A 12,786-nucleotide genomic window follows, 5' to 3' on the forward strand; every position below is an offset into this window, starting at 1 on the left:
AGTGGGAAAAGTAATAGCCTTACGCTACTATGAATTTTAAATGCTGCCATTTCTATGTATTGCACCATCATCTGTTCTCACACATCACTAAATTGTATAGAAGTTGTGGGACCAACCAGTGTCAAGGTCATAGAAGTGATGACTCTTCTCAAGTAGCCTTTGCTGAGCATTGTCATACAGTTATAACCCTGGTTATAGGCAGCAAAGTTGAATGCACATACCTGAATTTAATCTTTTTATTATAATTGAATAGTGAATCCTGCATCCTGCAATGCAGGATATCTTTCTCCTCAGAATCTTTACTTTGTATTTTATTTTTGATCCTGCCAAAGGTATGAAATTGACTTTGAGGCAAAGGCAATTTTTAGGGATCTCTTTAAGTCTTTTGAGTTGAGCTGTTGTACAGCTTACTGAACTGGATATCAGTGAATTTTAAAATTGTTTAATGATATTGTTCATCAGATGAGCTTGGATTTAGTCTTGATTTTAAATGTAATCATACGAAGTCTGAAATGATGATATCATCATGTACTTGTCATATATATGTGTATATCTACATGCACACTGCATAACAATAACAGTAACAACAACACAATAATAATAATAATAATAATAATAATAATAATAATAATAATAATAATAATAACAATAACAATAACAATATGTTTGTAATGGGAGAATTTCCTCTACAAAACTGTATTGAATTGATAGTTTCCAAATGAGTAGCTACCAGTAATACGTCATTGTATGGAAGGCTTCTTGTGCAGAAATAATAAAACTGGTTTTGTATTCTAGATTTGAACTGGTGTAGTTGGAAATCTGGAAAATTGGAAGATGGCCACTTTATAGAAGTTAGCATGTTGTAACTAAAGACTTAGATACTTCTGTGTTACTTAGTAGCTCTAATTCAAACTCACCTATTGATTTAAAAATATATATTCTCACACATGTGTATAGACAAGTATATTTATTTAACTTAAATTGGTAATTCACTGACTTCTGATAAATAATTGGTAGATTTGTGAGTGATGAAAGTACAAATGCATTCAGAGACAATACTCTGCTTTTTGAGAATTTTCTTCAGAAAATGACCATAATCATACTAAACTATAAGAAAGATTGTTGTACTAGAGGCTACAGTGAAGAAAGATTAAAGCTGTAACTATTGTAGAGGTCCTTTGTTCCACGTGCCTCCTTTGTTCCATGTTCTTCAGGCATATAAGCCTAACAAGCTCTGGGTAGGCCTTCCTGGATTCTCTTGTGGAATCATTCGGATTGCTAAGAAGCCTTTTTGTTGTCTGGACAATCCTGACACATGGAAGAAATTCAGAGAACCCACTAGTTGTCACCTCTTCTCAGGTGGGAATTTGGCCATCAGAGGGGCATTGGGTCATTTACAGGTGTAACTGTGGTGCTTGCTGCCCATGTCCTGCAGTTCTGGGAAGCCACTGAGGCTGTATGCCTCTGTGCATGTTATACATTTGAAACAATGCTGCTAGATCTATTTGAATTCCATTACTGCCAGAGTTTTTACAAATTAGGGTGTGATATTGCTTCCTTTAGGAGTCCCTGTTCCAGATAATTTGCAGTGTAGAAGATGAGAATTTGGCTGCTTGAATTTCTTTCATGTCTTTAATAAGGTAACAGGAAAAATATGTTTTAGACACGTGCTCTGAAACTTCAGGATAGATGTGAGAAAAATTCCCCTTTCACTACTAGTCTTTTAAATTTTTTGGATTTATATCTTTCTTTCTTTCCTCACTTAGATTTTAAATCTGGCATGGCAGCACCACACAGTCTAGCCCTATTACTTTTATTTTAATGCTCAATATTGTACCAGTAAAAGTATTTTTAAACTTATAATACATGGAAAGGGAAAGTTCTTTTCCAGTTAAAAAAAAAATGAGAAACTCTTGCTATCTACTCTAGAACTTTAGAACTTTCATATCATGAAAGATATGGGTAGCACTGCATACTCACTAGAGACTGTGGAAGAAACTCTTTTCCCCCTTTATTGAATTGTTGCTATATTTGAGTGGCAGTGTTATGTTCTTCAGAGAGAAGGTTTGACACTGCAGCTTTGGGATTTCTCAGGTAATAGCTTTTGAATTTTGGAAACACAGCTCCTGCCCCTACACTCTGTTTCTTAACCAATATCTTTTTAATTAGGTGGAATATTCCATTTTATGAAAAGGAAGCAATGAAGCTATTCTGTTTATCTATAACAAATTTGTCTTATGGACGATGCTTTCCTCCTTGTTTCCAATTGTGTGAAATCTCTTTAGATACTCTACCTTTGTTCCATGTTAAAATAAATTAAATGTAAAACTGATTTTTTACTCTTTCTACTTTAGGCAGCAACCATAGACTTAAAAGTGAGGGAAACTCATTCTAAAACATGAAACAAGAAACAAGTGGAATCTTGGTTTGCACCTACAACTGCATGTTTTGAATCTCAGAAAATAAAGTAAAAACTGTAAGTTTCATCTTAACTGTAAAGAATTGATTATTTGCAAGGGCTGATAATATAATATTTGCAAAACATTTGCTATGCTTGGATTTTCTCCTGGTGAGGCTGAAGTAAGTAGCGAATATTAACTTGGACAGCTCTCCAAATCTTGGTTGCATCTGCAATTCTGTTTTATTGAGGTGATGATCTGGTACAATTAAATTGCTTTCAAAGTTTTGTATGTACTCTAGCTATAAAGCAGTAAACTGCTTATATGAAGTAGTAACTTATCTGTTACTATTTTATATATGAGTACTCATTGCAAACCAGAACATTTTCGAAGCACTTTCTAGGGATTATGGCATTTTTTGTCTACAAATTCTGAGATTGATTAGAAGAGAATGGTCTAAATTTTATTCTTATGTACTAATTGACCAAAGGGCATATTCTTTTCCTAGCACCAAACTTGCAGTTTTCTTTCTAGATTGACTGATATCTAAGTTCTTAGAGATCATTTCTCTTATCCCTTTTTCTGGACTGTCTTGGGCATCCAACTTAAATGTTGGATTTGTGTATTAGAACGAACTTTCATAACTGTAATACTATTTTTTAATGGCAGGCAAATTTTTATATCTTGGTATCACTAAGAACCTAGAACTTGCACTTCATTTTATAAAATAGAAGTAATTTTATCTTTAAAAAATGGGCATTTTTAGCCAACTTTAGATTTCAGTTTTCTGCTCAAATCCCCCTATATATTGACAAGAGCATGAAATACATCAAGCGTTCAGATGGAACTATGGCACTGGCATCAGCATGGGGCAACAAAAGGTAAATTGTCATCACTGTGGATGCCAGTATACAAGTAAAAGAGGATATCTAAAGAGCGAGGCTGGATGCTTTGGACAGAGGTCTGGGAGTTAGATTCATTACTGTCTGGAATTGCAGAAGAAAATGTTTCCATGAAAGTTGTCGCTACAGAACTTAAGAGAAAATTTGCTGATTTCCGTGGACAATATACTTAATTCCACAAGAGGATAACAGGTTAGATTATTAAATGTTTAAACTAGGTAGTACTCAGAATTATGACTTTTGGGTTTTTTGTTTGTTTGTTTCAGAAAATTGTTAATTATTACCTTAGCTCTATAGTTTCTCAACAAAAGTGTCTGCTGTCACAAGCGTCTATATTACTAGTCTTCAAGTAAGCCATGAGGCTTACTATATAGTTTATTCCATGAAAGGCAATAATACAGTACTCAAATGTTATTTTGAATAAAAAAACACTTTCAGTGTTATGTTTGTTTTCCTGGATAGCTCAGTGATAAATGCATTTGTCTGCTCATTTGTTGCTTTGGAATCTTGTATAGAAGTATCAGAGGATGGATGGAGCCTTGGGAATTTAGCTGTTCCTCTAGAAGTAATGGTAACTTCTGTGATAGTATTCTTGCTGTCAGTATCAGCAGTTGTGATCATGCTGTTTTGCTATTGAAATTCATGTTCATGACTCCTCTTTCCTCTCCAAGTACACAGTAGTGCCTTTTTCAGAAACCATGATGTATCAGTTTTCACTCAATAGAATCTTGTGAAAGATGCTCCATCTGTGTTTTGAGGAGCTACTTCATTTTGCCAGGAAGTTGTCTCAATGGCATTGTAGCAAGAAAACACTGAGTGGCAGAGGAGTGGTTTTAGTGTTTAAGACAGGAACGATGTTAACCAAGAGAAGCATGGAAGCAGCCATGTGAAGATACAAATCCACTTCTGGAGAAGGGGAAAGATCATCCATAGTAAGTCTTGTAATTATTTGAATGGTGTTATTGAAATAATTCTCTTTGTCCCAGTGATAAAGTTTCTGTACTGCAATCCAGTATATATCTAATTTTCACTGTTATTGGAATGAATTTTTTCAGTATTCATGCTAAGTCCTAGATTATCTGAACAATTGGAAGCATAGCAGAAGAGTGTTGATATAAATTGAAGTAGGTCAAAATCCAAGGACACCAAAGGGACAAATAAAATTGACAAGAATAAGAGAAACATTTAGTTTTGAGAAGACCTTGAAAGTCATCAAGGTCATTAACCTAGCATTTCCAAGTCTGCCATTAAAAGTGGAGTGTAAAGGGAGAGAGGGATAATGGTCTTAATTTCTTCTGATATGTCAGTGTCAGTGTATAATAGGATAATGGTAGTGTAAGTACGGTTAACATACCAGGAATAGCATAAAACCACAAAAACTGCTATGTCAGTGGAGGAGAACTCAAACCAGAGATCTAGTCAAATGCTGTCCTGATCTGTTCTGGGATTTTTTTTCCACATCTCTAAATTCAGTTCTACCATTATGACCATGTAGCTATACAAGGTAATAATAATTATCTGGTGAGCCATTAGGTAGCCATATGTATCCAACTTATTTATAGCCTGCAGGTTTGTATTTTTTTTAAATCAACTTGAGATACCTTAGCTTTCTGTATGTATATAGCCTGTGTAAGTATATAATCTTAATTTCTTTCCTTTGTTCACCTTCTAGTGAACATGTGCAGGTTGCAGGTTGTCATAATTGGATTGTGCACCTTTTGGAGAGGCTTTGTGGTATGTAACACCTGGCCTCTGTGTCACATGTATACTTAAATAAATATTATTTAAATACTGTTTAATTTAATAGAAACTTTATAAAAATTCTTTACTTTATTTGACTTATTTTTTCTGTAATCCATTAATTTAATAAATCTATATATTAGTCAGTTTCTGTTGCTATCATTTTTCTACAGTTTTAACATTCAATCTCAGTGAGTACTCAGGGTGAACAGTCCCATGTGTAAAATACCAAAGATCAAGGCTCAGTTTACTGTTGTCACACAGATGTTGTGCTGGGCAGACAAGCCCAAAATACATAATTATGGCAAAAAGCCTGGAAGCACAGCTATGGATAAGGCATATTTGTAAGTTCTTTATACAGCACTGCATTAATCTAGCCACTTTGTTCCTGATTCTTCAGCTGCTTGGTTTAGAGGTAACTTTATACCATGCTGCATATATGTACTGTCTGTTTAACTCTGATCCAACCATTTAGTTGTTTTGTGCCTCAGTGTTCCCTTTTGAAAGTGAGAGTAGGACTTCCTTATTTTAAATTATTGCTTCTGAAGTGTTACAGTTGGAAGGAGAAGGGTCATTTATGCATGGAGAGAATACATACTTTTAATGTAATTATGATATGATACCAGTGTTAAATTCACACACAAAAAATCTGACAGAAGAGTGAGACTTTAGACATTGTGGAATCTTTGAACTACCTATGCTGTGCTATAGTAGGTAAGTTCATGGAAGGAAAAAATGTTAATTATTCATAATGCTTTGCTGTACCATAAAACTCGATTTATTGAGACTATAATTTGTTCAAGTTGCATGTAGTAGAAAAATATATCAGGAGTAATTAGTAGTATTCAGGATGTGATGAGGTAGATATATCCACAGAGGACAATTGAAAACAGTAGTGGTGTGGTATTGATTGCCTTTCAGAGGAAAAAAAATCTTGTCTCTTTTCTAAATGTTAACAATTCAGAGAGAAAAATTCCCACTTGGGAAGAATGCTTTCCAGGTTGCTTCATTGCCAGGTGTTCGACATTGAGTGGAGCCTTAGATGAATGAAGCTTATGGCAGCTTTTGGAAATGACCGACTCCGGGGAATCTTGGCTTCCTGCTGTGAAAGTTTCCATTTTCAAAGCACATCAGTTTCAGTGGGAATGTTCCACTGGTCCCATATGCTACTTCTGACAGAGGGGGAAGTTTTTAACCTGAATATGAGACAGCTACTGAAGAAGTTCCCTTGCTGCTAACAAAATGAATTTCAATACGTTGCCAGTGAACAAGCGGCATGTTCCCAAATGCTGATGGAATTTAACCCCATCAATTTTTAATGGAAATTTTGCTTTTAATTTCCTTTTTTCCCTGTTATCTTTTAGCTCCACTATTTGCTCCTGGTAGAACTTTTGGGTTCTGAAGTTGAATCACCCAAACAATATGCTAGTTTGATTTGAAATTCTTGCTATATTTTCCTCCCCTCCCTCATACGCTCTCTCCTTGACCTAGCAGCAGGAAGCCTTTGTCTGAGGTGTTCATCTGGAACAACTTTTCCACACTTGTTTTCATGTTCTGTTAGATTACAGGGCAGCAGGCCTACCTTTGAAGCTCCCTTCTCTTTTGTTTCTTTGCAGTGCACTCCAGTAATTAACTTTGTCCTTCTTTTATTTGTTCCAGTCAATCGCAGTCCACTCTGCTGAGCATCTTCTCCCAGGAGTACCAGGTTAGAAGTTTTCTCCTTTGTGAGGGTTGACAGGTGCCTAATTGAATGATGAATGTCCCTTTATTTCTTTGTAATTGAACTGCCAGCTTTCTGATTGGTTTGGAGGATGTTCCTTTTTCCACATCAAGCACCGCCTGAGTCTCAGTGGATGGCTGCCAAACCTACCCATCCATCTGTCTAATAACATCTAGCCTTTGCTTATTTGGTGGACCTGTAATAAATTATGCTAAACCATTATTATTCTGACAATAATAATTTCCCTGTGTTGCGTGGTTCCATGTGCTAAATGTTTGCTGACTTGCACTGTCAGTGCTGCTTTCCATTGCTGACAGAGATGATGATAAATGACCATTGCCGGAGTGGCAGAAGGCAAGAGAGGCAGAAAATGGAGTCATTTATCATGAGATGACAGGTGTCAGTCAAGTGGCAAGTCTCTATGGAATTACTTTTTGTAGTTTTTCAAATAAGTTGTTTTTAAGCAATGTTCTTCCTGGTTAAAAATGCCAATTGAATTGTAAAACTAGAGTGTACCAGACTTAGATGGAATTGAATTGAGGGAAAATTAATACAAAGGTTGAAAGAGAGAACAAGTTTTTCTTTGCCCTCAGCAGCCTTCAGTAAACTTATTTAGATTCAATTATTGTGACCTTACTGCCTTTTACATATGGTACATTGCAGTACACAGTCTGAAGACGTTCAATTCAATAGGTAGATTGAATGTCATTTCTGTATGGAATCTAAAAGCATGATTCACATCTATCAAAGTGTAGCCAAGGATCGCATGTTTGTGTAGTCATGATTTCTGTGTTTTGATCTGACACCTTTTTAAAAGTCCTGGTTTTTTCATTTTTCTAGAAACAAATCAAAAGAACACATGCCAAGCATCACACTGCTGAAGCTATCGAAACTTACTACCAAAGGTATGACCTCCCCACCCCAGTTAAGACTCTTATCATAGCTACTGGGTTTTACAGCAGTAATTAAAAAAAAGTGAGTAAATTAGCTTATGAAGCTAATTGTATATAACAATAAATTAAGAATTTGGGAATACAGAATGGTTCACATAAAAATGTTTTTCACTGGAAATAAGAAATTTTTCATTATTTGGTCATTCTCATTAAGAAAGAGTTTACTTCCCTGGCTCTAAGTCAGGATAAGCAAATATTTTTTCCAGTGTATGTGATCGCGTTTATTATGTATTGCCTATAGTTTGTAATTTTTAGGATTTCTGTGTCAACACTGATTTTGATGACTTCTTTACAGCAAGAGAGCTTGTTCTGTTACAGTGCTTGTTTAAAACAACATTTGTGTTACATTACAAAAAGTTACATATTCATGTATTGCCAGTTAAAACACTAATTTTTAGATCACTTCTGTTTTATCAACAGAAGTGTCAGAAATAGTTTTTAAGGGAGGATGAAAAACCTTTATGTCATTTTGCAATTGTTTGCATCTTGAGCTAATAAACTGTGCTTGCTACACCTTGTAGTTTTTGTCTTAGTTCCATAGGCTTTACTAAAAATATTCCAGTGACATAATTGGGGCATAGTGATAACAGGTAAAGATATGCAATTAAAATATTACTTTGTAGACTGACATATCTGAAGAGCATGCATGGCAAATGAATTCATACTTGTGATGTGTGATATTCGTGCTTAATACTAATCTGTATGAATCAAGAAAATAAACAAAGAGCCTTCATTTGTAAACAATTAAATGTGCTTCTGCCAAAGTCATGTGTTTAAAACTTAACCTCAGCCTGATTATATCAGACACTGGTTTAGAATATCTAGTGTAAAGTGTACTAGTTTGGGTGTTTGATTTTGGTTTTTAGCAGTTGTATTGTTTTGTAAAATTTGTACTGGATCACATCACACTTTTCCTAGGGTTGATATTTGTTTAGGAAGAATATTGGCTTAAAAATCTTGTTATGCTAATAACATGCATATACAGTACTACTTTTAATTATTTTTCACCAGCACAGTTTTAGTGTAGTGGTTTGTGGTAATTGTAACTGCTGCATAAGTAACCCTTTTCTTAGAGTATCTGTAAATCACTAGTTCCAGCCTGAAACTTCAACCTACCACATGGGACAAGATTTCGCTTTATGCAAAGCAGCAGTTGTAGTGGCGTCAGTAGGGTTATAGGTATGATTAAGTTTGTCTCACATCAGGTAGGAGGATTTGGTCTCCTGTCTTCTTCTGTAGTCTGAAGTATGATAGCAGTACATAACTAATGCATTATGTATGAAGCTGTATGGTAGTGGTAGGGAAAATCATTCTTTATGCTATTTCTGAGTATGTCATTTTGCAAGTGTATTAACATGGCTGAGTAAAATGCACATGTTTTAAAATCAGAGCTGTTCTGGTCAATAGCTAAAAAACTCATTTCAGTTCTGTTTTAATAGATTTACTGTGTAGTATGTTTAGGAGGCTACAGAAACAGACAACTTGAGATAGAAGCCACTTTAAAACACTTCAGGCATAAATATGACAAACATGTCTTCTCCTCTGCTCTTCTGTAGCATCCACTTTACTACTGTAAACCCCAGACTGAATGCTATGCTCCTTAGTATTTCTGCCGACATACAAGCAGATAATTGTGCTGTCATTGCTTTCTTAGGTCAGAATCTACCAGGTTTTGAAGGTAGGCATTTCCAGTGGTCCCTGTTAGGAGCAAGTAAAATAGCTGAGTAGAGTAGTTTCTTCTACTTGGCTGAGACTTACTAGTCTGACACTTAGGCAAGCACAAAGTACAAGAAGGATCAGCAAGTTTTCAGAACTTTATTGCCTTCAGCATGTGAGACCTGTTAGTCTATAATGGAGTTGCCAGAAGCATTAGAAATATATGACAGAAATTTACTTCATTCTCACTATTGCTGTTTGATCATCTACATGCATGTTTGAGAACTTCATTCTCAAGTACATTTTCCTGGCTTTGTATTTTGTGTATGATATCTCATTTTCTTCTGTTATAAATTTACAATGTTTAAACACGTTTTGTGTGTGTGTGTTTTTTTTTAATGTGGAACTGAAATAGTTTACAGCAAAAAGCTTTTTTCATTTTCTTAATTCATTAAGCTTCAGAATAACTTGCAAGCAAAAAGCCCTCTATCTAATCTTATTTGAAGGGGTTTTATAAAAGGTGTACCACCCATTTCACAGAAAGGTAAAATGACAAAGAATTTTAATGTCTGTAACTAATGAGCAGAAGAGTGTCTTCTGATGGATAGATAATGATAGAGCTGAAAAGGCTGTGGCCTTCTAATGATGTCAGTAATGATGTGCTATGCGAATACAGATAGGATAAACGAGCAGGTTCAAGTGTTGGTAACTATTGTTCTTTTCCACATGGCTGCAAAGCAGAAAGTGGCTTCCAATATCATAGCTCCTTCCCATCAGCTTCAGAACACAGGTTTCAAGTTCTATCAAAATGTAAATACCAAGTTGTGAAAGTAACAGAAGTGAGCAAAGCAATATTGTGCGAATTGATGGTCAGAAACATCATTCTGTAATACCCTCAACTAGAAACATTAAGCCTTTGCCACTGATAGGGTAATGGCTTTCTATCAACATTTATTGAATCCTAAATATTTCTTGTTTTCTTTGTAGAATATTAATTGTTAGACTGATTTCACTAAAGTAAGCCTTTAGTATTTAAATTACTGCCCAGTTGATAAAATCTGGAATAAATTTGAGAATTTATGGTTTTTTGTGTACCAGTGAATTGGTTTAAATACACAGTCCATCTTCATAGTTGAAGGTCATGTGGAACCAAAAATATTTATTGTGAATAATAGAGGTTTATTTGTCTGTGATGGATCTTTAAGTAGTACAGATATAATTTATTTGTGTGTCTTAAGCCACATTTTTTTTTAATTTCTTGATATATTGGATTTTTTACCAGTGTCCTCATTGAAATGGATATATTTTGCAGATGACTAGAATAGGAGACAACCCTGGAGAGTTAGTGGTTGCTTAAAATACTTACTTCTTAAAAGATTGCCCATTAAATACTCTGTAATGGGGTATTTTCCCCCAAATGAAAAAGATTCACAAGGGATACTGACATGTATAAACTGGTCTTTTCCTGCCATTGCAAAATTACCTGGCTTTGTCTTGTCTAGGTACCTGAATGGGGTGATGAAAAATGCAGCTGCCCCAGTATTACTGGACCTGGCCAATGAGGTAATCATCTTTCTTTTTTTTTTAATCTTCCAGTGTAAAACCTAAGGGGCATATCTATAGTGACTATAGTGAGAAATGTAATTAACCTAAAAAAAATGGTTTCAAGGCACATTAGACATTTAAAATGGTTCCCCAGTCTGTTAGTACTTAAAATAATTAGACAAAAAGCCACATTTATTAATAAATCAGTTCATGTAATTAGTCTTTTAACTTCAAGGCAAATGTGTAGGATACCCTGAATTTGTATTTTGCTGAAAATTTCCAACAGACTGCAGGTCTTTATTGCATAAACTTTCTAAAAATTCTTACATTGATTAAATGGAGTTGTATCAGTTTGAGTCCTTGCCTTTAATAACAAAACCCATCTAAGTTATTACTATTTCTTAGTAATAGGAAGGTTTAAAACAGATAATTATCCTGGCTCCGTTCATTTCTGTTCATACGGATTAGAGAATGGCTAATGAAAACTGCTTAAGGTAAAGCACTTAAGGAGAATAAATTCCTCAGTGTTTGGAAAGTTCTGTAAGGATGCCATTAAAGTCTTGAAAAATTTATTGATGTTGTTTATTAACTAGAATATGAATTTGCCTTGTTATACAAGGTGTTATTTGTATTAAAAACTTCTATCTTAGCATTACATTAAAGAAGAGGTTAAAAGTTAGAGCAAGTGGCAAGTAGTTTCCTAGAAAAAAATAAATTGATGAAATACCTGTTTTTTAAACTCTAAAATATTTATTTACTGTAATAGTAACAGTACAATAGCTGATACTCCCTGGAACTGCTTATGCAATCCTCAAAGGGATAGAATGAAATATATGCTGTTTTGTGTTGCCTTTTAATAGAAAATGTAAGAAGGAAGCAGAAAATGAGTGTTTGCATTAAAAATGATATGGCACTGTGAACATTAAGTGTAGCAATAGCAGTAAGTTCTACATGTTACATTAGTAAAAAAGAATGTTTTTTCTCTCATGTACATTGCTGCAGCCAGCAAATGAGTGATTACCTATCAATTACTGGAAGGTTCTAATGGTCTGTGAAGTGGCTGTGTAACCTGATCATACAGTTAGCATAAAATCAAGAATTTATTTCATATTAGTGGTAATGTGTAGCTTCTTACCATCTCTGGAAAAGACAAATCTTGAAGTACTGAGACTAGAATGTACTTTACATAAATAAGTACAATCTTACTAAGAATTTAGGTAAACATCCCAATGGATGATATATTGCACCTATATTATATGGGAACTGTCATAAAAATATTTCAAGCACAGAGTAATATATCTGTTACTGCTTCTTTGTATATTTTTTGCATTGATTTAGAGATGATGCATATAATTTCTGACTCCAGTGAGCATATCTTTGTTTATATTTCACTAATGCATTTTTGCAATTCAGATCAAAGATATCTGCAGTTCAGAAATAAATAAAAATTAAGTCTAAGGGAAAGGGGAGGTACATAAAAAACTTATTTGTTTCTGGTTTTGTAGTAGCAGGTATATCGGAAAGGCAATGCATTTCGTGACTGCCACCCAATGCATTAGGGAAACGTGGCAATAACCAGTGCCAGATTACTGCTTCCAAACAATCAAGCTGCCATTTTTATGTGATAGTTAATATTTAAATGACATACTCTTGCATCTGCTGACAATTGATGTAATGGTAATACTTTATGAGTCAATATATATTTAATCAGTGGAAACTGTAAAAATTGATGAGAAATATATAACATAGCTGTATTACAGTATGTAGCAGCTCTGTTAAATAGGAAAAGCTCCATATTGTTATCTTTTGGGGATGTTTTTTGAGGGTTTATAAAAGTACTTCTAATTCTTTTTTTTAAATGAAATTGTCAG

At 34.5% G+C, this 12,786-nt stretch overlaps 1 protein-coding gene across 3 annotated transcripts in view; it reads left to right on the forward strand.

Moving 5' to 3' along the window:
• The window catches only part of CDIN1 (CDAN1 interacting nuclease 1), a 121,520-nt gene that overhangs the window by 19,596 nt on the left and 89,138 nt on the right, over window positions 1-12,786 (forward strand). For 2 of the 3 annotated variants that reach the window (XM_021539303.3, XM_021539304.3), the window contains exons 2-4: window positions 6,701-6,746; window positions 7,602-7,666; window positions 10,873-10,933. In XM_021539303.3, the coding sequence (XP_021394978.1) occupies window positions 6,701-6,746; window positions 7,602-7,666; window positions 10,873-10,933 (172 nt within the window). The remainder of the gene's footprint in view (window positions 1-6,700; window positions 6,747-7,601; window positions 7,667-10,872; window positions 10,934-12,786) is intronic. The other variant, XM_021539305.3, reaches the window with a different exon arrangement.

The sequence above is a fragment of the Lonchura striata genome, chromosome 6 (genome assembly GCF_046129695.1).
Source record: "Lonchura striata isolate bLonStr1 chromosome 6, bLonStr1.mat, whole genome shotgun sequence".
Classification (NCBI taxonomy): domain Eukaryota; kingdom Metazoa; phylum Chordata; class Aves; order Passeriformes; family Estrildidae; genus Lonchura; species Lonchura striata.